Source organism: Helicoverpa armigera, chromosome 19, assembly GCF_030705265.1.
Source record: "Helicoverpa armigera isolate CAAS_96S chromosome 19, ASM3070526v1, whole genome shotgun sequence".
In the NCBI taxonomy this organism is placed as follows: domain Eukaryota; kingdom Metazoa; phylum Arthropoda; class Insecta; order Lepidoptera; family Noctuidae; genus Helicoverpa; species Helicoverpa armigera.
Genome location: NC_087138.1, coordinates 2953278 through 2980450, shown reverse-complemented (window position 1 = coordinate 2980450; position 27173 = coordinate 2953278). Strand labels below are relative to the sequence as shown.

Here is a 27173-nt window from a genome sequence, read left to right as displayed (position 1 = left end):
ACAGCTTATGATAAAAAACTAATACTTAGGTACGTCTTCTGAAATATACATTCTTAGCGGAAAAGCAACTGACATGTCAGCAATTTTCACAGTGAAAATATTTACAAATGCAGAAATTGTAGTTTGATTTTGTTGACAATTTTGCCTTCTTCAATTCAAGAATTCTGGCACGAGCTCTTATGAAAATTTTGAGGGAACGTTTGAAATGTTATGACGAAGATTTTTACTATTTGCCTATTACTTGCCTATTACATAATTCTACGTTAGTTAACTCTATAGTATAATACATACTGTTACAGCCTTTTTATCATCCCACTGCTGGGCTGCGGCCTCCTCTCACACGGAGAAGGATTGAGTGTTGGTGATTTCAGACTATATAATATAGTCCAGGTTTCCTCAAGATGTTTTCCTTCATCTTTTTATCAGCGATTAGATTATACTTACTTATTATTTAATTTTAATTCGTGAAACAGAAAAATATCTACAATGTAAAGCATAGCAGAACATTAATCCTTCACTTTTAATTAAGTCCAACTTAATTTGTCTCTGAAAACAAAAGGACTAGAAAAATAAGGGTCACTACAGTTTGTCGACCGAATTAAAGTCGCTAATTGACAAATTTTCTTAAAATCTTTTTTTAAGAACATGAAAAAACCGGCCAAGTGCGAGTCGGACTCGCGCACGAAGGGTTCCGTACCATTATTTAAAATCACGTTTTTTGTATGGGAGCCCCCCAAAAATATTTATTTTATTCTAGTTTTCAGTATTTGTTGTTATAGCGGCAACAGAAATACATCACCTGTGAAAATTTCAACTCTCTAACTATCACGGTTCATGAGTTACAGCCTGGTGACAGACGGACGGACGGACGGACAGAGGAGCGAAAACAATAGGGTCCCGTTGTACCCTTTGGGTACGGAACCCGAAAATGTCCACTAGAGTTGTTAGAACACTTTTTAAGGACATTTTTTGTCTTCCAAAGGTCAGGATCCTATATAAACTGAGTCAGTGTTATTACAAATTCAAACGACACTTCTTTTGATGGGCCCGTCAATATTTTTATAGAAAAGAAGTTTTTGAGAAGAACGTTATGAATCAAGAGATTCGAGGCTCCAACTTTCTAGGAAATGTCATACATAAATTTATCAGTTATCTGCTTATGTATGTCATCTATCTAAATCTTTTAGGTATGTCTTCCTACACCTTCCTACCTGCATTAAAGCACTGTCAGAAAATGCTAAGGTCTTTCTGTAAATATTTTCATAAGCATAAGCATAAGATATGCCGTTAAAAAGTATTTTTGACTGTATCTATTATAAAACATGTCATGGAAACCAATAAATAAGTGATGGTGCAAGAAAACATCTTGAGGAAAGAAAAGGTGCGTAAACGACATTTTCCTTGAAATCGCCAATCTGCATTAAGCAAGTCCTTCTCTATTTGTTGAAGAGGCCGATGATAATAATTTATATAAAACAAGCAATATACAATACATATTTTTATGTATATAGACTTAATAATTGATTTCATTTCACCAATTAATTAGCGTATTAGCTTCACAGATTAACTGTCTTCTACAGAAAATGTTTTATGTATTTACCGTGTTCTTTAAACTGTTTCTACTATTGTGGGATTAGTTTAAAACAAATGACGATTCTGCTAAAAAGGAAAACAAACAAGTCTAAGTTGATATAACAATTAATAGGTGATGGTGGGGCCGATAGCGATTCGTACAACTTAAACAACCGATGTATGGCGGCTTGCGGACTTACATTAATGACATTAACTTTCTCTAGTGATGGGCGGCTATCGATGGGGTGTGTCGATGTTTTTGGTTTTGTAGCTTGAGTTGTCGATTTTAGAAGCAGTTAAAAGATATTTTTATTTGTCTGTAAGATGGAAGTTTATACGTCTGATAAAAATTACGTGTGTTATATTTATATTGCTTACATCCGAAAAAAATATTGTGCTGCATAATTTTTATATGGCTTAGACATAACTTTTAAAATATACCATGTAGTAGGTAAACATGAAAATTTCTATTTGGTAATATGTAAAGTGTTTTTAATACAACAGTGAGTGAAAACGTAGAGTAGGTACTGAATCGCAATACCGAGCTTACAATTGCGTCAATATTTTTATATTTGAAATGCATTTCATATTCCAGACTGTCAATTCTCAGCAAATAACGACAGCCGCCTGCAAATAGTTTGTTTAATTTACAAATAACATATCTCAAAATAAAAATATTCGACATGCGTCTATGTTAGCATTACAACGATTTTACGATTTAATATAAAAATGTTTTTCTAAACATATGCAACGTTTCATTTTAAATTTCCGACTTTCCATTTGTTTGAACGATCTACGATAAAATAAAGATATTTTCGCATACTTTTTCTTGTAAATGATCGATTTGAGGATTGAGATACAATCGTGAGCAATCATTGGAGCATGAGTGCTTTTGCCAAAACATCAATCATTTTAGTTTATTTTTACTTGCCTGTAGTTTTCTTTATAGCAGGTATTTTGACGAATAGTTGTAACATTTTATAGATTCTTTGAATTTTATCGATATAGTCACAACACTACTGGCGAGCCCTCTTTGAAAATTCGATTAACGTGGTGTACACTTACAATATTGTCGGCCCAGTGTCCCGTTGGACTATGCGACATGTAGACAGACATACAAACTCAGTGTGTGGACAATTTATCATGAATTCATAAAAACGAACTTCTAAACACGGTAAGTAGCAAAAATATTCACATTTATGCAGTTTTTATGCAATATTTACATTATTATTGTTGCAATTAGAATATAATTAGTTTATGAAAGTGATATATTAACAATAATTGACTACGGATCGGTCCTAACCTTGGATTTTATTGCGAGGCTTCAATCGGAATTAAATACTTAGTTTTTTCTGTAAATGCGATTATGTTAATAACCAATTTACGTGGAAGATTTTTGGAAGTGAATACGAATAGCTTTTGCAGTTTTTCTTTTGTGCAAATATTTTGAAAAATAAGAAAGTCGTGGCAGGGGAAACAATGATGATGACTTTGAAAATATATAGCAGGTACTTACAGAGTGTATAAACTCAGTTTTCTAAAAAAGCACTACTTATTGTTATATATCTAAGGACACTTATTTTTTTATTAAGGTGAAAACAAAAGGTGATTTCCAAATTGTGTGTATATTAATTAACACAATTGTTCTCAACGCAAAGAAAATTTTCCTTGAAGCATACTTTTGTAAGTACTTCGTTTTAATTATTAGTTATTGCCGCAGAATCTTCTGAGAATGACATTTCTATAGTGTTGTTTTCATAGGAATTAGGATTATGTTTTGAGGAAAGTGATGAGCATGAATGTGGATGGATATATCGGAAGAGGACGACCAAAGAAACGATGGATGGCTTGTGAGAAAGGCGACATTTCTAGAAATAATGTTACTTGTGAGATGACGGCAGATAAAAGAGTAAGGAAGAAGAAAACATGGAAATAAAATTGTGATAAGGGCAGACAGATCGTAGGTAGAAACTTTGAACAACAAAGCAGTATGTTTTGTATAAAACGTAGTGTATGTAACCTTGACTAATTTATTGAAAATGGATTACTTTCTTAGTAATTTATGACTTCTCGTCAAGGAACAATATTTTTAGCTTTTTTATCGAATGATTACTTATTATGTGAAGTTGTATTGTACTTAATCATAGTTGGTTTAGTAATTTTTCTGGAAAAAGCAAAAGGGATCCTTTTAGTAGTAAAATGAGTGGTTCAGCCTTTTTATATTGGGGAGAGGTCCGATGAATTTGCCACGAGCCTCGAACAGTAAACAATTTAAAATCAATAGAATAAGAAATGAAAAATAAAAAATACAAGCAAACAACGCATATTAAAATTCAAACATATATACATACATACATAGAACATACTACATAAGTAGATAAGTACACATAGACTATACACTACACAAATATATCTGTAACTTCCAATAACCGCAAAATTCTGTGGTTTTCCGCTATGAAAGTAAAATGACAGAAAAAGATGTTAACGTTCACACCAAATATATTTTTGAAGCCCTCATATTTTTACCTTTCATATTCCTTACAAAATGTATGCTAATTTCATAAAATAAGGAGCAAAGAAAATTTCGGGAGACGAGTTACGAATCGGGGAACATTTTGCGACAATACCGACGGACATTTATACGCCTTGATTACATTACTTTTTTTTTTTCTTACATTATTTACATATTTTTGTCTTTGCTTAGTACTATTTTGTCGTGGTAACCTAGTGGAAGACCAACCTCTCAATAGGTAATGAGTGTGTGGGTCGATTTCAGGCAAGTACCAATGCAACTTTTGAAAATTTATATGTACTTTCTAAGTATATATTGGAGAACAATGACTGTGTTTCGGAGTACCTACATGTTAATCTGTAGGTCCCGGCAGTCATTTAACATCCTTAGCAGTCAGTCAAAAAGTCTAACACAAGTCTTATCAGGGGTAACAGTACGATTGCATATTAAATCAACAAAAACATACATTTGACAATTTACAAAAACGGTCACCCATCCTTAAGCAACCTCAATAACATCAGCTTAACCTCACAGACCTATCAATACCCACTCTCATTATTTAGCCACGCAAACCTAAATGTAGACTCATAGTGGAACCTTCAATTTAGGTAATAGAAAACTAGCTATTCCCTACAGAGCATTATGTAACTTAATACAATGCATTTATGGTCTAATTTGGTTAAAGAGACATACCCAAGGGTATTCTGAACCATTTGTTTTGCAAAATGGTTCTTTTTGCTGTAAATAATTTGGTTGAAGAGTGAAAGACCTCATAGCTAAAGCAAGCAGCATCGACTGATCATAAGGTTAAGCAACGCTTGGTGTGGTCCGTCCGTGGATGGGTGACCATCTTGTTATAACGAGCTCTTTCGTATTTCAGAGGGCACGATAAACTGTACGGTCCCGGCTGTCATTTGAACATCTTTGGCAGTCGTTACGAGTAGTAAGTCGGACACCAGTCTCACTTAAGGATATTGGGTTGTCCGAGTAACTGGGTTGAGGAAGTCAGGTAGACAGTCCCTCCTTGTAAAGCACTGGTACTCAGCTGCATCCAGTTAGACTGAAACTCGACCCCAACATAGTTGGGAAAAAGCTAGGCAGATGATGATGACTGATGAGTAAATTGCTTGTTATTTGCTTGTTGTCAAGGATAGCTTATACTCATAAAAGTTTACTGCACCAGTAATTAAGTGTTTATGACAGTCACTCTTGCGATGTTATTATAATCAGATATACATATTATGGTGTTTCGTAATCAAATTAGTAAATGGGTCAGGATATAGTTGACACTTGTTATGTTTCGAAGGTTTTTGTTCAGCTTCTTTGTGATAAAAGATAGTGTCTTAAATTCAACGGATAGTTAACAATTTTGACAATAGCTTTGTTTAATGGTCTCTTTGATGTAAAAAGGTTAATTAGTGTAAGAATATTGCCGCAAACATTTTGATGTTTATCTTACTGTGTCTGGATTTTAAAACCCGCAATGTGATTTCAACCCGTCTCTAGAACTGAACCCAGAATCCCATACTCGGCAGTCACGCTTCCTACCTCTAGACGGAGCTTCTATTCTATCTTATAAGAGTATCGGTCAGGTCATTTCTTCACACCAGAAACAAACGATTATAATTTAAATGTAATCCCGAGCACTTAAGAGCACTCCGTATAAATAACAAATAGTTTGGAATACCGCCCAACGCTGATCTACACCTATAACGTTTACTAAATTCTGCTACGGTATGAGTTTGAATTAGGACATTTTGGTTAAGTACTAATCATCATCATATATCACTATCATTATCTCATTTATCATACATTTATTTGTGGTGTTCGCAGCGCCTTTGTATGTACCTACTACAAATTAATGTTTAGGTACCTATGCTTTACAAATAATAAATAACTTTTACTTCTACCAAACATAATAAATATGAATAAAATAACGTACAACATTTCCTTAACAACAAACAAAGAATAACTAACTTGTGTACCTAATAATTTTATTTTTGTTTTCTCCTCTTATTTGCTTTGGATTGATTAACTTGAAATTATTTTATTATTTATCCAATACATACCGAAAAAACATACTGTTATATGCTTTCAATAATTATGAATATTAACAATAAGATCTTGAGATCTACGATCTTACCGATATTGCAGGAAATTCTCAAATTGACCAATTCCCTAATATTACCTATAGCAAATTCTAAACTTGACTGATTTCCATGTTCCACAGGCACAACTAAACGATAACATTGGAATGATAAATCATAGAATATTTATTACTTACGCTTGCCCACACGCAGATATTACTATACTAACCGAATGTAATGCCGTTTAAATATAGATATTATTTAGATTTTAATACGTAAGCTGGCTTATCGTGGAAATTGTTCGAGTTTTGGTTGCACGATAGTTGTGGAAATGTTAAAACGTACAGCTATGGTTCAACGATTTAAAGAAGATGGCGGGCAGTGAATGGATTTGGGCTAGCCATTAACGGGAATTCTGAAAAAGTAAATAAAAAAACAAGTCAAAAAAGGCACCTGGATAAAAATTATCCTACTTTATATGTAACTGTTTCTACAATCCTTACAGTATCAGGTTGGCTCAAACGTTTACAGTGAGAGCGTACCCAGTAGGTAAATGAGACAACGGCCCGCGTGTTCTGTGAAAACTATTCCGCACACCCGGTAAGAGTAGAATATAGTTTTCCATGGTAAATTATCTATCAAAACTACAATATTTATTAATAAGCAGTCATAAACACAATTCAAACACACAGCTATGAATAAAAATGGTCAAATCATATATCTTTTTTTTTCCCAGTGTTGCCACCAATTACCTTGTGTCGAGGGCACGGGTATCGCCTAAGCATTCTTCCGCACCCCCGACAGGTATCATATATCTGTGAGCAATCGCAACCAGTCGCCTTTTACGAAATAAGATCATGATCTTTAAACGGCTACGAAAGAAGATTAAATATACAATTTGGATTACGTAATAGTAGAGACGTTATAAGAGAAAAGAACTACAAAGACTTGCATTGTAACTGATAGCCAGATGCTTCACCTAAGATTAGTTACAAAGATATAAAGAACTACTGGAACGTCATAAATTTTTATCGAGTTTTTTAACCGACTTCCCAAAAAGGAGGTTCTCAATTCGGATGTTTTTTTAAAGAAAATAATTACATATCGGTAAATGTTAGATAAGTAGCTTTTATTTTCTTTTTACTAACTAGTTTTAAGATATCTCACGACAGATTAGATTTATTGTCAGTGGCCAAATAAAGCAGTCAACAGACCTGCATGTCAAATTTTCAACCAAATTTTTTTAACCACTTTTTTCGACAATGTTTTTTATTATTTAAACCAGTTGGTTTCTCTGCTACTTATATTTGATTTTAATTAAATCACATTATACTTCACCTTACCTGCTAATTATGCCTTCATAAGTAAATGCTCATCTTACTTCATTTAAAATGGTCTATCCAGGTGCTTTACATTTACAAACGATAATTTGATACCCTGATATACATACATAGACTGCCAAGCTAGAAGAGTCTAACAAAGCGATATGCACATCCAATCTCAAACTGGCAGCAATCCAAAGTGCGCATGACTAATCTACTTGTTCCAACACTTAACGAACTCGGAACTAATTCAAGTACGCTCGTAATTCAAGGAGTCACTTCTAGCTCATAAATATATGCTCTTGGAAACAGTGGGCATGGTGAAAGAAAAAAAGTAATTAGACCGTCTTTTAGATAACCTTAAAATAATGGACACGTGTCTTTTCTTCTCTCTTACAAACAAATAACAACGAATATACAACACGATAAAATTTTGGTTTACGTCACTTCTGAGTACATACAAATTTGACATACATGTGACGTCACGAGCCCTACTCTCAATCTGAGTAAATATTGAATATTTTGTTAAAATAAAAAAAAGTGTGTCCAATATTTTTTGCCAATTTAAAGTGCAGGTTAATTAGAATCACTATTTTTTAACCCTGTCATCACGCCTGTGTTGAAGCTGAGTGAGCTCACTCACACATGCATGTGCTCGATGCACGACACTCAGTCCTACTGAAAGCAATGGTACCGCCCCGGTGAAAGCTCGTCGATGCAGATGCGTGTGTGAGTGACATTCTTACGAACGTTAGTATGTACTTTCACAACTGAGCATCTTTTTACCGTCCCATCGGGCTATGAGAGCGAAGGAGTAGTGAGTGCACTTGTGTCTGCGCAAATGCTTTTGCACTATAATATGTCCTGCGCAGTTGGCTGATCTCTTTATAATAATAATGGCGTCCACGGCCGATTTCGGCCACGGCGGCTGTTCTCATTTAGATCAGCCAACAGCGCAGGACATATTATAAGTAGTGCACGTGCATTTGCGCAGACACAGGTGCATTCCCTATTCCTTCACTCTCATAGCCCGATGGGACGGCAATCCGACACGACCGGAAAGAGATCAGGTGCAGGACCGACATTTACGTGATCTCCTTATATGAGAACAGCCGCCGTAGCCGATAATGATCTTTATTCTGTGCTTCTAGTCTGCATATATCTTGGATGTCGATAGTTTTTTTTCGAGTCTTTGATCCAGACATTCGGGTGTGTAGATTTGTTTGTTTATAATTGAAAAACGGATGGCCCCGGTCTTGGCTCGTCACGGGAAATTTATGGATTTAGACATCCACTTTGCTTGGTGATATGATGAATATGGAATTTGTAGGAGTTGGGTTGATTTCTTAATTTTAGTGCGGATGTTAAAGGGTGGTATCACCCTTATTTTTTAAGTTCGAACCTGGGGTTGTTGACATTTTTCTTTAAGGAAGGAAAAGCTTTTTAAAGAAAGTACTTGATAACATAAAAGCCAAAGTAACAGAAAGTACTGTTTTATGGTCCTAATGAAAAAAAAACATGGCATATACTGTAAAAATTCTTTTTTTTATCATACAACCACCGCATCTGCATTTTCTCAAGAACACAAAACATTTGTAACAAATCAAGATAGCTGAAATTACAGCATTTATGCCTGAAAACTAACAAACATTCATTCACAAATCCAGTTTTATCTAAAAATAGCATTCAGAACGCAACTCAACTATACTCTTTAGTATGGAAGCATCCGTGAAGCGCTTTGCAGCGCTCGAAAGCGGAAAAAGTACAACACTAGTACCTATAAACATATCGATAATTAGTGATGTGATTCAGTGAGCGAGTGATTTGTGATTCAATCTATTTTAACGAGTTCCCAAATTGTGTTGTTAGCTTGTGTTTCCAAAAATATTTGAATTGATTGAGTTTTTTTGGGTATCGAAAATAGATTTTTCCGTTTTGATTTTTCACGATAATATAAAGTAATTTGCAAAATAAATTAATTATCGTGTTTTTCTCAATATCGGATAAAAGCCACTTACTGTAATAGGTTTGGTTTCAACAAAGAACATTTTTGTAATTGCTTTTCAACGGAACGGAATTTAATCAAATGAGATACTTTATTTGTCTGCGATTAAAAATAGATTTTAATATTAAAAATAATTGTTTTTTGTAACAGGTCCAATTAATATTTTTAAAACAAAAACAGATTTAGAAATAATTAAACACATTTATTTTTGGAAAAATGTACAAGTGCCTCGGAAAATGGTTGTATTATGATATTCAAAAGTGCTAACTTATTATTGAACGAATGAGTGAGTAAAATAATGGGTTAAGTGTTTAATAAAAGTGAATGAACAATTAGCAAAATGAAAAGGCGCAAAAAAGACAGCAAAGTTCGAGTTAGGTTCAATATTACCAATGTGGTAAGTTTGAGAATTTAGAAGAGCTAAAATATAAATAAAATCAACTCATACCGTCGCTTGCACAAAGGTCCATTAAAGTTAAAGCTTCTTTAAAACTATTACTGACTCTTTCATTGTCAACAAGATAAAAAGTGACAGCAATAGATTTAATGAAGCTTTAACTTTAATAGAGCTTTGTGCAACTGATGGTAACCCTCTTATTAATTTATATACAGATTAATGTTACACCAAGGAGTAAGAAAGCAATCACCATACATTATTATCGGCTCAAACTTAGATTAACTTTCCTCCTTGTTTATTGTCTTGCCTTAAAATATACCAATTAATAAATATGCTCAAAATTCATAAAGTAACTTGTTTATTCTACATGGAAAGACTTCCTATATGATCTCCTCAACCCAGCTACCCAGACAACCCGACAATCCTTGTTAAGGTTGTCAGACTTTCTGGCTTCTGAACTTCTGACTATCCGCAACGACCGCCAAAGATGTTCAAATGACAGCCGGGATCCACCAATTTAATGTGCCTTCCGAAACACAGAGAAACTCGTCATTACAAGATGGTCACCCATCCACAGACCGACCTCACCAAGAGTTGCTTAACCTTATGTTTGATCGACATGGAGTTTCTGGCCGGCTCTTCTCCATGAGAACAACTTTTTGGAACCGTGCAACTAGTGTGTCGTTTTATAAGAGCAAAGGCCCATTTGAAATAAAAACATTTGACTAACATGGCTTAAACATAAGCTTATTCTATCACACAATTCTTCTTATCATAAATACTTTAATTCAATGTTCAAGGAACATGGAAAATATGTGGAATTTCGTAATTCTGTTCCCGACGAGGCTAATTTAAATAAGACAGACAAACAAACAGTGGGATTCAGTGAGCAATAAATTTCGTTCCGTAGTGGACTGCGTTACGTAGTTTCTTCATACATGTATGTGTTAATATTTTGTAACAGAGTGAGTGCAGAATAGACGCAGAACTCGGGTCTAACTAACAGCAACACGGGTCGACCCATCATAAGGTTAAGCAACGTGTAGCAAGGTTGGCCCATGGATGGGTCTTGATAAGACGAGTGCCTTGGCTATCATTTGAGAATCTTTGGCAGTAGGCTATCAGAAAGCCAGAACGTCTGTCAACGGTCTTAGTAAGCGGTAATGGGTTGCCCACATAACTGGGTTGAAGAAGTCAGGCAGTCGGCATTGTAAAACACTGGTGTTCAGCTGAGAAAGCTGGTTAGGAAGACGAGATGATCGAGTCAAAACCATAACCCCTCTTTCTGACGCAGTCGGGTAATACGTTTGCATGAGTAGAATGTGCGTACAGTGATGAAATCATATCCTTGAACTATATTATTGTTTTGTTAATACTAAGAACAAATAAATATAAGGGTTTATCGTTTTGATAAATAACACACTTTGATCTGATCTAGTTATTGATGCAGATACCTACGCACATAAATTGATGAAGATGATTCCTGATTCATCTATGATTCATCTATGCCGATTAGGAGAATCGAAATGAAATGAAAAATTGTCTGTTAACACTAGCTATTAAGAGGTTGTTTTTTTTTTAACTTTCAACATATTATTTATATTTTTGAATATTAGATTATAAAAAAATAAAATAAAACAACATTTAAAAATATAAAAAATAGATGGCCACCGATATCGGGCACAGGGTCCAAGGTACCGGTGGTTAGAGTCCCAGAGACAGAAACCTCCTCACAATACGCGCCGTATCAAGGAGTACTACCTTCTGAATCAATCCCTTGATCCAGCCGCCCAACGAGAGCCTCCTGAGGTGTTGGTCGAGGCTCTTGGCTATTAGACCATTGGCCGTAATGACAATCGGCACAATAACAGCCGCGTCGACATCCCACATGGCGACAACCTCGTGCGCTAAGTCAAGATATTTTATTTGTTAGATATTATATATATAATAGAGGTTGATTTATTATTACAAGCTTTTTCTAGCAATTTCACTCGTTTCCCGAAAGAACTATTTTTCGTAGTACCTAGTTAAAAATATTGTCCATGGTCCATGACACACACTAATAACGTGGCTTTGTATTTGTCAAAAAAGTCGTAAACCTCTTTAATAAAGTATACCTAAGCCTATGAGAAACTACATTTTGTTTAGCCAATAAATTACGTTCACGCCTGTCGCGGACGTAGTAGTAGTTTAGCCATATTTCATTAAACACTAAAAACCTAATGACATGAGTAATAGTCTAATGACTAAGATTACCTACACACTGCAAAACTTTTAGTGGGCCCACTGTTGGTTCATAAATCAGTATGAAGATGAAAGGGTACTCACATTACAAAGATCGAGTGTCTAGCCGATATCAGACCGACTGAAAACTTTGATTTGAATCATTTTCTTAAACAAAAAATGGCCAACAATTGGTCAACTGTTGACCGACAGTGTATGCCACTCTAAACCTAATTAAAACGAACTGTTAACTAATTATTTTGTCACACGTTTTGTTACAATTTCGTGACGAAAACGCTCGGATGAAAACCCTAGGGAGGAGAAAAACGAGTAAAAAATTTATAGTCTCACGAAACGATGTGTTTTATCGATAAACTAGACTGGAGTAATGGATTTATTGGGTCCAATTGTATCTAGCTTTAGTTTTCGATGTCTATCGATATATTTTTTAGGGACGTAACTACATATTTGTATTGTCCCTTTTTTGTCTTGTTTGTGAACTAGCTGTTTCCCGCGGGTACACCCGCTTCTCCTTTCACCTGCTCAGTGAACTTCTTCCTGCATCCGGATAAAAGTGGCAAGCGTCTGTTTTTAGGGTCTAGACTATCTGGTGTAGCAAATGTGTGTCCTTTATAAAATAAATCAAATCAACCAAATCGCTTCAGAACTTAGTGAATTGAGTCCGTGACCTCTAGTGCTTACTACATTATCTTTGCTAAATGGTCTTCGAATCCTAACATAATTAACTAAATAAACACGTTCACACTATGGAAGTACTACAAGCCTTTTACACAAATTGAGTGCATTAAGTGCTGCAACGCAAATTAAAAAGAAATGCATCATCGTCAGGTCTAAGACCGAGGGCGTGGCTTAATGGCTTTAGTACACTATAACTTCTTGGAAACCTACTATAGAATTCTGATTCTGTGTATAGAAGACTAGTTGGAAATCCTCACTATATACCTTTTATTATATAGTCAGCAATCGTTTATTCAAACTTGACTGCCAAACAGCGCTTTTTGATCGTCAGAAATTTATAAAAGGCAGCCCCAAAACGCCCACCCTCCACCACTTCCTAGGTGTTTTTACTGGGAAGAAGAAGTAGCGGAACAAACTCCCCAGCAACACATACTTATATGTCTGTAGATTGGTTCTTCTAAACCAATAATGCGAAATATGACTGCGTCAAACAATCAACATTTATGCCAAAGGCAAACATTTATGCCCATAAAGCATCTGACTAGATTTTACCAACTATTTTGAGATGAGCTTCCAGTCTAACTAGATGCAGCTGAGTACTAGTTTGCCACATGGAGATACTACCTATCTGACCCATTCCAGTTACCCGAGCAACACCCTACCCCTTAGTAAGACTGGTCATCAGAACTTCTGGCTTCTGACTACCCGTAACGACTGACTATCAAAGATGAGCAAATGCCAGCCGGGACCCACCAATATAATATGCCTTCAGAGACACGGATTCGGCTACTGCTGAAAAAAGATGACATTATGATTTAGCCCGGGTTTGGTCTGAAATAATGATATACATATCAGAAAAAAAAATACCAAAATAATTTCAAGAACTACAAGCATAATGTAAGATCTGACCTCAATTGAACCTCCTTTAAGTATGTCCACTTTTTAAGGTTACCGGCCATTGGGCGCGACCCTCGCTGTTTGGTTTATGTTACCCTAACGTTCTCATAAATCTAGGAGAAACTAGTGGCTTCCTGTGGTTACGCCTGTTTCTAGTACTTTTCTGGGAATTAGGCTATATTTTTCTTATTCGGAGTCCTTTGTCAGAATGACAAGACTGAGTGCTGTGTAGGTTTTTGTTTTAGAACTCTTTTAGATCTAAGGTTCGCTCACTATTGACGTTATCCCACTCTAGGTATAACCACTACCTCTTAGCTTGCAATAAAAAATCTTCAGAGTTATATTAACTTAACAGATACATACACATTCTCCCTCGATCTCAATGAAAAGCTAGCAAGCCAATTTGAAACCTTCTGGACCCAAGACTGAATTTTGCATGAGTCCAAAATGATGACCAATTTAAGTTTCTTTTCAATAGTTTGGACGCTAAGAACTAACTATCAGGACTATTGATTTAAGTATTTATCACCATCAATAATACTTCTCGAATGAATCAAATACTAGGTCCACCAGTCTACATAGTTAAATCACATAGCAACCAACAAACTCCCAAAATACGCGTGTTATACAATATTTGTATATCATTCTGTCTGTCCGTCACCCTATTGACTTTGTGAACTTAGTGGTCGCAGGTACGTACAACCTTTTAGTGAGTTTTCAACTTGCAAACCAAGTGGTTTGGTTCTAGTTAACTATTCTAATCAAGTGACAAGTTTTGTTATTGTAAGCTTGTGATGTTTATGTGTAGTGGTCCGTTGCATCAAAATACATACATTTTTAATAAATATAGCTCTCGTAAGAGGTAGTACAAAATTATGGGCGTCTGATAAGATTCGTCATTTTTGATGGAAGTGACTATAAATCGAGTTGAATTTGTCAAAATGAAAAATGTACGAGTTCAAACATGGCGATGTAGAAGATGTAAAGTATGTATCATTGTGTGTGTTTTACTTTAGTCGAGACGTTATACGACGACGATACGACGTCTCTTACATAAGTATTTTAGATTTTATAATGAAGTCTTAAGTATCTTAAAGGAAAACCCCTTTAAGTAAGAGAGTGCAGGTTCGGGCAAAAGGCAATGTAACTTTTAAGTTATAATATAGTATCTAAGTATAACTTGGTGTCCAAACCAATGACTGAGTAAAGTTAAAGGAAAATATCTTGAGGAAACCTAGACTTTGAGTCTGAAATTGCCCATTCGCTTTAAGCAAACGCGTGGTGATTAAAGTATGAGAAGAGTAAAGGCCCTGCAGTGGGACAATAAAAATACAGAAAAATCAGTCTAGCAGAAAAAATCCTTGCTCCAACGTGTCAAAGTCAGTGAAGATCTTGACAATGCACTTTTTATTCAATGTCAATAGCCGACCTGCTAAGTAATCCACTTTGTCGGCTTTGCTTCTGTTCTAAGCCGATAAATACAAGTACATCCTGTATTTAATTCTCAGTATAATAGTTTCCTGAAAATGCAAGTGTCAGAAAAAATATATTTTTGTTCTTTTTACCAAATATTGCCACCGCGATGGGCAACAGGTCAGTAGGTAAATGAAAGATGTTATTGAGTCTTATCATCTGCCTAGCCTTTACCCAGCTAAGATTGGGTCGGCTTCCAAACTGAATGCAACTGAGTACAAATGTTTCACATAGGAGTTTCATTGAATATCTGACCAGAACCAACTGATGATAAATCTTAAAATTTTAAGTCCTGAAGCAACTTTGAATGTTTTAAAACACTAGTAAAAATATATCACAAACATTAATAAGTCATCTCCTACCAATTGGCCGCCCATCCAAATCTAAGCCGCGTCATTGACCCCTTTCAGACCGATAACCGAACTATTTACCCGAGAGCTCTCCAAAAGGCCATTTAAAACTAACATCTGTTATAAACCCATTAGTTATTTTAAACTAAATAGCGGAAGACATAAAACAGTTTAACCGAACGCTTGCTAACCACTATTTGAGTATTTGGTATCAATAAAACTAGTTAATGTTAACAGGATTATGTTCTGTTGGCTATTTAATAGAAGTTAAACTAATATACTAACTGAATATCCTACATTAGATGAATTATGAATGATCTGTTTCGAATAAGATATTAAGTTAAACGACAAATTAATATGGCTGAATACCAAGAACTTTTAGCCATTTATTCACTAACCCTTTTTACTAAAAAAGGTTAAATCGTCAATTAACTCTGGATATAAAAATTACTTCACCACTTTACCATATGATAATTACAGTTCGAACTAAACACATCAGGTATCAAAGGCTCACTTCAGTGGATCAAGGTCAAAGCTCATTAACCTATATACAAGGGACAAAGTTGATATACATATTAGCAAATTGCTCAGCAGTGGACACTGCTAAGCGCTAACCATCTCGATCCTGGTCAGCTCATATCGATTCTATATCCACTACCTTTTTAAAATTCTTCTTCTTTGGTGTCGATGACATGTCTTATAGTGAAACTATACTTTGTCAGCCCAATAAGCCGCCACAGCGAGAGCACGGTCCGACGAGCTCATTAGGTCCTCCCGCTAGCAAGTTTTAGGGCACGTAGACATGCGATGAGATGTGACATAGTCCTGATTCGGAATTTTGTATCCTTTCTAATATTGTCTGCTAGTCAAAAATGCTAAGTCCATGTCTTCTTCCCCAGACCGGTATGAACCGAGGCTCCAGGGAGGAGCTGCTGGGCAGTTCTCAAGAGGCTCTTAGGAATAGCCAGCATGACCTTCGGCAGGTGTACGAGAGGCCGCTCACCAAAGAAGAGAAGACCTTCCTTCTTCATGCTGACAGAGGAGACTATGTTACTGTTAAGAGGTAAGAGAGGATTTAGAAGTTTCTAGATTTAATGCCAGGTGTAGAATTTTAGTATGAGTTAATATTGATAGCCTGATTGAAATTATTCGGGACTGCTGATCTTAGTATTTTCTTGAAACGCCTCTCAAAATAGGAAGTAATGAACTTGGATTAACTGCTTGTATGTCGCTATTATAAAACAATAGAAAATCAATTGTGTCTCGCGTATTTCAGTATTTCGGCATCAAACGGGTTAAGTTTGATTTAGGGAGACTTTCTTTTGCTTTTACAATACGTTTTTATACTACGTATACGTATTACGTATATACGTGTACGTATTTTGTATTACGTCACCTGATATAATGTTGCTAGCAAGACTTTTAGAAAAAACACCCATCAAAAACCTCTTTTTAAGCCTCAAAAATAAAATATGTAGCATAATAGCACAACAATCACAAATGAAGCAGTAGGGCTCTAACACTTTGTAAGCAGTCCAAACGGCCTCTCTTAATAAAATTCGTCATAGTAACAGAACACTAATTAATTAATGACATTACCTATTATGTAAGTACCTACAGACTCGTGTATAGATTACCTGACCTTCGTATTGATGTTCCCTGCAGCCTCTGTAATGACCCCCGTGAGTCTTTAAATAGTTTGTGACACGAAACTTTCGGCCTTAGGTACACTGCTTCTTGGCAAATCAGAAATTCTATGTAGCCTAGTAGCCTATAGTCTTAATAGCATTATAATTCAATTTCGGCAATGATAATTTTCTACCTGGTTTCAAAAACCATAAGAGTATATGATTTAGAAAATAGTTTATCTTAAGTAAATAAATAAATACGAACTTTAAACGACGACGGTCTTTTGCGATCATGGTCATCTCGTGGTAAAAGGGGGGCCTTTTGGGGGTGCTGTCATTTTTGTAACTTTGACGTTAAAAAGTGCTAATCTAATTAGCCTATTTTAATAATAATGACGATTTTTTGACTTTGACATCACAATTTTCTTCACGTCTTATAAGGTAATCTCACTCCAAAGTGCAAAAGTTTTTCACATGAAGTCGTAAATACTTCAACTAGATTCCTCGGTCTACTTATGTACTTTCAGTAGTACCCTTTTGTCTGCAAAAAGTCTGAATCCTACGGGAGATAGAAAGATATTGGGGAACAACGTTATTTATATATTTTTACTCTTGAAGCATGAAAATCCTACTTAGGAAAGTCTTTCTCAACTTACTTGTACCTTTTTAAAAGCTATCAATAAGTCTTTCAGTAATTTAACTGTTCAAGTTTACCATAATTTTCCAAAGTTGAATCGTAACTGCATTGTGTTTTGGTTTCATTACACAAACTAGATCATGCATTTGGTCCTCCCTATTTTCGGTGGGTCTGGAACATTCAACAATGAATTTTTTTCGTTATGACTGTGTCTTATTTTATGTCAATAATGATTATATACCTTCCATTGTTATCTATATTTGTTCCAAAAATAAAACAAGGATAATCTTTAGATAGACCTACCACCGTGAAGTAGTACAAACAATTTAGATCAAACCAACACGGCGGAATCCAGTGACCTCAAAAATGGAAAGTATCAATCTTCAGTATATTTAGGACGGCTCGGCCGACGCCAGGCGAATAAATAGGATTACACAGTTAAAGCCAAGCACTTATACTGTTTCACTATAAAAGATTACGAACCGACAAATGAAGGTTTTGTATTTCTGCAATTTTATACGTTTTAAGGTGTTATACAATCACAGATGGGTTTTTCCTACACTTATCTATTCTTTTACAAATGCACACACAATGAACACAATGATACATAATCACATGGAGAGAATGCCTTTCTGACCTCTCTAGGCAAACCAAAACCCCTTGGTAACTGGTTGTCAGAAAAATATATCATCATCTCCCGAGCCTTTCTCCAACTATCTTGGGATCGGCTAACAGTGTAACCAGATGCAAATGAGTACCAGTGTTTTACACGGAGCGACAACCTATCTGACCTCCTCAATCCTATTACCTGGGTAACCCAATATTCTTTGGTAATGCTGGTTGTCAACTTTCTGGCTACTGATTACCTGTAACGCCTGCCAAAAGATGATCACAAGTCTGATAAGTTTGGCAGCCATCTACGTTTATTACTATTATAGCAGCCCTTGTTTTAAACCTAAAAATACTCATAGCATTTTTTTTTCTCCACAGATTGATAGAACAATACGTTTCTCAGAGCGATGTCTTAGACATTAACTGCGTGGACCCGCTCAACCGGTCGGCTCTCATAGCGGCCATAGAGAATGAGAACATCGAGCTCATCAAGCTACTGCTGCAGTCTGGGATCAAGGTCAAGGTCAGTTGAACATTCAAGGTCATATTAATTTTTTTGTCAGTTATTAAGAATTAAGACGTTGGTTTAACAATAATATGGAAGATAACTCTTGCCTATGCTAGAGACTTACATGGCACACAGACTAATCCAAGTTAGCCTGTTCATTTCTCTCATAGGTAGGTACCTTCTAATACCCAATTAAGCTATTGTCTACTTTACCTTTTACTAGTTATACAGCTCTATAGATATGAAATAAACAGGCCTAAGAAAGTATTGTTTCGAAAAAAAATCTATGCAAAAAATGTACGACAAAATAATATCCCCACTCCCCCTGGGAAATCATTCTGCCAATAGTTTGCATGGTCACATCGATCGTATATTTTCATAACGGACTACTTTACTAAGACTTTGCAAATGGAAATAATGGCCAAGTTTACCGAAAAGGTTATATTCAGGCTAATGGAGGGCAAAGAGGTCATAAGTTTTGATTTAAACATCGAACTATTTGAAATTAGAAGAAGCACCAAAAAGGCCACTGTTCGCGCCGTTTTTGACGTGACATTGACAGATGTTATGGCGCGAAATTTTTTTAACACTAGTTGAAGTACCGATCCATTGAACTACTGTTAATTTTTCACAAAATGGCTGTCTGACAAAATTGTTATTATAATAATAACTCAAACTCAAACTCAAACTCAAACTCAAAATTTTTTATTTCAAATAGGCCTATGAAAGCTCTTTCGAAACGTCAAAGTTAGGTGCACGGTTCCAAAGAGTTGGTCTCATGGAGAAGAACCGGCAAGAAACTCCATGGACACTCTTTTTAAAAGAAAATAAAAATAATTACAAACATACAGTTTTCTATCTAGTCCTGAGAATGTTATACAATCCAAATTGAGCTAAAAATGTAATAATAAATTATACAAAATAATGTTAGTGCAATCGTTACTGGAAAAAATAATTTATACAATTCAAAGAAAAAATATATTGGATAACCAAGATATTATATAATACAATTTGGGGTCTTGCTGGCTTGGGCTTGGCTGGTCTGGGCGGAGGCACTCCCGTGCCCGTGGTCGCCGGGGAAGCCACATGTGCAGAGAAAAAGAAAAACAATATTAATTTAACGCCAGGCATCACTGTCATTAATGTAATCCTGAATTTTATAATACGCCTTTTTAATCAAAATGTTTTTAACTACATTCTTAAACTTTTTATCAGTGAGATCAAGGATACATTTGGGTAGCTTGTTATAAAAACGTACACAATTCCCTAAGAACGACTTATTTGTTTTTGTTAGCCTAAACTTGGGAACCACCAACTTATGCTTGTTACGTGTATTTATCTGGTGAATGTCACTTTTAACTGTGAATTTATGGATGTTTTTGCGAACAAACATAATATTTTCAAAAATATACAAGGAAGGTAATGTAAGTATATTAATTTCCTTAAAGAATTCTCTAAGAGATTCGCGAGAGCCCATGCCATAGATCGCTCGGATCGCCCTTTTTTGCAAAACAAAAATTGATTGGACATCAGCCGCTGCCCCCCATAGCAAAATGCCATATGACATCACGCAATGGAAATAGGCGAAGTATACAAGCCTGGCCGTAGCTACATCGGTCAGTTGTCTGATTTTTCTGACTGCAAAAGCAGCAGAACCAAGTCGCCCTGATAGGGAGGATATATGGGGACCCCATTGCAATTTACTGTCAATGGTAATGCCCAGAAATACTGTACTGTTAATTAACTCTAATTTGCTCTTATCGAGCATTATATTTGTTTCAACCGCAGTGACGTTAGGCAAACAGAACTTAAGACATTTAGTCTTGGAAGCGTTTAATAATAAATTGTTGGCTGCGAACCATTTGGAGAGAATTTCTAGGCTTTCATTAATGTGACTAACATTGGGGTTCTTACGCTTAACTTTAAAGACAAGGGAAGTGTCATCCGCAAACAAAATAACATCCGAAATATCAGACAACACAAATGGAAGGTCATTTATATAAGCTAGGAACAGAAATGGACCCAGTATAGAGCCTTGAGGCACGCCCATTTTTACAACTGTCCCCGAAGATGTTGAGCCGCAGACATCCACTTTTTGCTGTCTGTTGGATAAATAAGACCGGACAAGTTCAAGAGATTTCCCACGAATGCCGTAGTGTCTCAGCTTAGAAATGAGTGTATCGTGGTCCACACAATCAAACGCCTTGGAGAGATCACAGAATATACCGACGGCATCCTGCGAACTCTCCCAGGCTTCCAAAATCTGAGTGACTAACCGCGCACTTGCGTCCGTAGTGGACCTACCCTTTGTAAAGCCGAATTGACGGTCGTGCAGTATATCGTTTAAGTTGAAATGGTTTAACATTTGATCAAGCATGATCCTTTCGAATATTTTACTTAGAGCCGGGAGAATAGAAATGGGTCTGTAGTTTGACGGATTTTTCTTACAACCTGACTTAAATATTGGAATTACCTTACTGTGTTTCATCAAATCAGGAAAGGTGCCTTCATCTATACATGAGTTAAAGATTTGACTGAGTATTGGTGCAATATTGTCAATCACGGAGCTCAGGGCTTTAACAGAGATGCCCCATAAGTCTTCCGTTTTTTTCAAATTAAGGTTTTTGAAAGCTTTTTTTACTGTATTAAAAGTTATGTAATGGAATCCGAAATCCGGTACTTCTTTAGTAAAATTTTGTTTTAGTAATGACTCTGCAAGTGTAGAGGACGAGTTAAGTGATTTAGTAACCTCTACTGGTACATTAGAGAAAAAATTATCAAACGCGTTAGCAACCTGCACATTATCCGACACAGTTGCATCATTAATCGTTAATGATAGTTCAGTATCCCGGACTTTAATTTGACCCGTTTCCGCATTTATTATTTTCCAAACGGTTTTTATTTTATTATCCGATTTAGTTATTCTGTCACTAATTGATTTAGACTTTGCAAGAATACATACACTTTTGAATACCTTAGAGTAGTTCCGTACATGATCATGAAAAGATTTATCAGATATCATTGATTTTTCTCGATACAGGTTATACAATACATCTCTGCTTATCCTAATCCCTTTTGTACACCATTCGTTGAATTTTAATTTATTGTCGATTTTTAGTTTCTTAATGGGACATGATTTATTAAATTCTAGACAAAGTGTGTTAAATAACTTATTAAATTTAGTATTCGAGTCCTCTGATTTAAAACTACTGCATAATTTATTGACAACATTATTTTTAAAGGTTTCTAAGGTTCTGTCTGTTAATTGTCTGTATTTTATTACTATGCTTGACGGCGTGTTTTTATTAGCAGGAAAGCTAACAAGCTGCCCCAAGTGATCCGATCTCACACCAGCAATAATGGAAGAATGCTGAACCACACAATTTGTAAAAATATTGTCTAAACATGAACTTGAAGATGGTGTAATTCTAGTGGGTTCATTAAACAAATGTTTTAGATTAAAAGATTGAAATAGAGACAACAGTTGATATTTATCAGAAGATTCAGAAGATATATCTATGTTAAAGTCACCGCAAATGAAAACTAGTTTATTAGACTTAAAAATCTTCCTAAGTATTTCCTCCATATTTGTAAGAAATAATGAAAAGTTACTTGCTGGTGGTCTATATACACATAAGAATAAATGACTTCCTATTTCTGCACATGCTACCTCGCACAGGCGATCAACAGAGCTCGAAGTAATGTCGCTTCTATCCTTAAATTTTAAATTATTTTTACACAATATCAATGTACCCCCACCCTCTGCAGTTACCCTATTAAATACACTAGCAACCTTGAAATTATTAATATTAAATAACATTTTCTCAGGCTTGAGCCATGTCTCACAAAGACATAGTATATCTATAGAAAACACTTTGTCTAAAGCTTTTTAAATGTAAGATGACATTAAAATAATGGGGCCAAGGACTTACAGTGTGTTTTACGATTATGGGTAGTAAAAAATAAAACCCATTGATGGCTTAACGAAAACATTATTTTATTGAGATTTTATAGAAGTCTGCTTATAAAACATTTTGAATATAAAACTATGATGGCGGATTTTATTTGTATATTTTAAGATACGCTGAAGCTGAAAAATCGATAACCTTTTCTGAATTCGGTCAAAATAAATATGATGTAAAACATTTCTCATTAATAACTTTTTAATGACTTTTCGGGGTAGGTACCCATGCCTAATGTCTGATCACGCAAATATAGATAGGTATTTAGACTATGTGGTTAGTAAAACCTAACAACCTAATTCCCGTGGTTTCGCTTCCATCCTATAAGTAATTGGGTCAAAAAGAATAATATGATATACGATACGGAATATGATGGTAAGCGATGATACTAAGATATGTTGCCTGTATAAATGTTTACATTAATGTATTAGGGCTCCATGCCTCAAAAAATTGCAGAACCTTTTTGTTGTCCCCCATCTCGCATCATCTTCATAAGAACCGTGATAGGATCCGCTGAAAAGATTAAAAATAAGTATTATTATTAAATACCATTAGCTCTAACAAAGCTGATAAGTAAATAATTAGTATTTACATCTATTTTAAGAGTACCTATACTAATAACTTTGTATTTAGGTAACACTTTTTAAATGATGGGCAAGAGAATAGTTTTACTAGTACGCTGAGGTAACTAAGTTAACCCAGCCACGGGTCGACCGCACCTAATTATATTTCTGACTACGGAAATTTTAATATTTTGTTGTGGCATTACAAACTAGTGTATTTAAGTGAAAAAGAAACGCTTCTGAGTTAGGAAAAATACCCACAGATATTGATTTTTTTGAGCGTTTACTAAGAAATAAAATGATAAATGGGAAAGTAGATTATTTTGAAGTAGAGTATTTCACGTTAACAAAAGTATTAGTATTTATATAACATAAATTCTACGAACCATTCATTTAAATTCAGTCAGTCTTAATATTAATAAAGAAACGTAATTTAAAACGTTAACAGCCTTACTACAAAAACTTAAACATTTGTTGAACACTTGTCTAAAAAAGTGTGGCTGCAAAACGGACCTTATTTCAACGTCATAATCTGTAATTTTTTTTTGAAGAAGTGTTCAACAGACGTTTAAAATTTTTTGTGGTATGACGATAAAATATTTACTTCTTAAATAAAAACATAGAAAACCGCACATAGGTCAAAAGTAATATCAATCTCGTTTTGGACAGGTTTACGAGATGAGAAACAGTTTCATGTTATTGCTGAACCTAAATCATGCCAGATCACACTAAAACGGACATCACGGCAAAAATCGTATGAATTTGTGAAACGTATCGTATGTAAAATAAAAACTATATTAATTTGATTTACATATTAATGTACATATTGTACATATAGGTAAGAGAACTCTCAGCACACTGCGGACAAAACTGTCGGCCGATAGTAGATCGGTATACAAACTTACTATTGCTACAGAGAATGAAGGTGTGAGGTTAAACATTTCTTTAGAAATCATCAGTTGGTTTCCATTAAATATTGATATATTGTATGAAAGATCATAATCACAATCGTCTCAGCCAATCTGTAAGAGATTGTAAACTAGGTAGGTACTGTAAAAATCGGTCAAGCGTTTTTCGAATCGGATCTCATAGAGTATGGAAATGTATTGTATTGCGCACATATCAAAGATCAGGGCTACTGGCTACTGACCAACTTACTCATCTTCAAACTAAACTCTTTGCTACCTACCAGCCGATAGTTGACGGACATTTTAGTCTCCAGCCTGCAAAGGCTCAAAACTAAATGAAGAATAATCATACTTAAGTAATTATAAATTCCCATTTTGTTCTCGTATTGTTGAATTAAAATAATACGTTACAAGGTTCCATTGTATATAAACCCAATTACATAGAATTAGAGGTATTTTACCTGATAGGGTAATTAGAATGGTACATACGCCGTTTGAAATAATATTATGTTAGTCCTTGAAATCTTTATAAGCTTTATCTTTTTAAAATATTATATTGCTTTAGTTAGACGATCTTACTTTTGTGTAGTTCAAGAATTATATAATCCTTTCTAATAAAAAATTGGAAATTCAATCACTCGTGTGACTTACAACCAGCAAATAAAAATGTTTTTTTTTTTTTGTTATGTACCAATAAAACATTATATTGAATTACTTATTAAAATTAATTGTACCTAACTGTGAAAAATATTCCAAGATTAGCCTGAAAGTAAAGTTTTTATTAAAACAGAAATTAAGCTCAATAACACTTTAAAATGTTACCTCTTGATTAACATAAAACTCGTAATTAGTGCTGTAGAACTTTTAAACGCAATTTGTCTTGTAAATGCGACAATTTCGTCTCACCGACAACAATTAACACTACAAAGGAACTTAGGTAATTCGAAAACAAGAAAAAGGAGCCCTTATAGTTTAATTAATCAATAAAATCCATTAATCGTAATATGTAACCATGGGCTTAATCATAATATGAGTCAACCAATTTTATTAATATTATTTGAAATGCACTGGAACTCTTTTAGCGCTGTTTACAACAAACTGTTACTTTTGAAAGCTGATTTGTTAGGCTTGTAGCGGGATTTTATAATATTTTTTAAACCAAGAAAAAAGAATGAATGATGGCGCTTCTTATCCAAGCAAAACAACGTTTTTGTTCAAATATCGTTTTGGCGGGTTTTGAAATTGAACTCCTCATTAGAATTGCGAAGATTGCTTTCTCTGTATATCTTTTGCTACTAGATCCCGAGTAACGACATAGACTACCTTTTAACCGAGTGCGGGATGTAGTTCCCATGGGAAGTGGATAAAATCTCTGGCAAAAGCCAGTTATAGGTATGATGATAAATAAAAATACAAAGCTTTTTTTAAATGATATTGAATGGAAACCCTATATTTTCAATCAAATAGTGATCATAACCAATTGTTCCCAGGATGCTCTTCTCCACGCCATCAAGGAAGAGTATGTAGAAGCTGTAGAACTGCTGCTGCAATGGGAAGAAGATAACCACGTGCCTGGAGAACCTTATGTAAGTATATAGCCTTCTTCTTATCTCTTAATCTGCCTAGCCATTACCTATTTTGCTATGAAGGGCAACTAGTCTTACGTACTACAGGATAATTTGTTAATGATTTGCTAGAATCCACTGCAAGCTTCGTTTATAATCCTCTAATAACTGGGTACATTTTTCACCCTTTTCTTCTATGTATCATGAGTTATGAGCTTAACGACATTGCCTATCTCCTTAGTCTTTACTTTGCTATCAACAGTTTATTATGAACAGACTAAAATACGAAAGCAATAATCTTTGAAAGACTTTGTTACTTACCAGGCTTTCATTAACTTACATTTTGTGGTTACCCATCCATAACCTGACAAATGCATGGTTTGACCGAGACTGATAGATAGGTTATCCATAACATATAGATATCACTTAAACCATTAGTTTTACTAAGTGGTGCTTCCTATGGCAACAAAGATACATATTCTCCCATAATATTGATGATGTTACAAGAAATATTAATAGCTGTAGTTACCCGATCGTATCCACTTGCCGGAGTAAAGTCATTTGTACAGATCCATCCTCCTCCATCCTCCGAGCCTTTTCCCAAACTATGTTGGGGTCGGCTTCCAGTCTCACCGGATTCAGCTGAGTACCAGTCCTTTACAAGAAGCGACTGCCTATCTGACCTCCTCAACCCAGTTACCCGGGCAACCCGATACCCCTTGGTTAGACTGGTGTCAGACTTACTGGCTTCTGACTACCCGTAACGACTGCCAAGGATGTTCAATGACAACCGGGACCTACAGTTTAACGTGCCATCCGAAACACAGTCATTGGTCATCTTGTACAGATGATACAATTAATTATATACAGAGAGGTCATTGACCGCTATGTAATATGTATTCAACATCAATAAATCATATAAGTTACAATCAACTGTGGTTGTGAAACTATACCAAAATCAACCAAAGTAGTTTAAGTAGGTAGTCATTAATTCTTGAGCTTTTATCGTAAAGGTACCTATATTTCATTTAAGAAAATCTAAACATTTTGTTAGTCTTTGAGACATGGTTTCCTGAGTATTTTTACTGGTAAACTATTGAGGAAATTTCGTTTATATGGAACAAATTAAGTAAGGTTAGAAAATAAGACGAAGCGCTTCGAGACAACATACTACCTGATTATTATCCAACACTTCGTTCATTATATTTTGACGGGATCCCAAACGTATACCCAAATCAAAATGATATCTAAAA

At 35.1% G+C, this 27173-nt stretch overlaps 1 protein-coding gene across 4 annotated transcripts in view; it reads left to right on the top strand.

The window, feature by feature from the left end:
* The first annotated feature begins 2647 nt into the window (after nucleotides 1-2647).
* Nucleotides 2648-27173, top strand: part of LOC110380830 (transient receptor potential protein) — a 42222-nt gene continuing 17696 nt past the window's right edge. For 2 of the 4 annotated variants that reach the window (XR_010277437.1, XM_021340949.3), the window contains exons 1-4: nucleotides 9703-9895; nucleotides 16437-16600; nucleotides 18793-18937; nucleotides 25846-25941. Coding sequence is in view for 2 of the 4 variants with exons in the window: in XM_021340949.3 (XP_021196624.3) it covers nucleotides 9839-9895; nucleotides 16437-16600; nucleotides 18793-18937; nucleotides 25846-25941 (462 nt within the window). In the remaining 2 variants the exon portion in view is untranslated. Of the gene's footprint in view, nucleotides 2747-9702; nucleotides 9896-16436; nucleotides 16601-18792; nucleotides 18938-25845; nucleotides 25942-27173 lie in introns of those variants that run through there. The other 2 variants (XM_064039530.1, XM_064039531.1) reach the window with 2 other exon arrangements.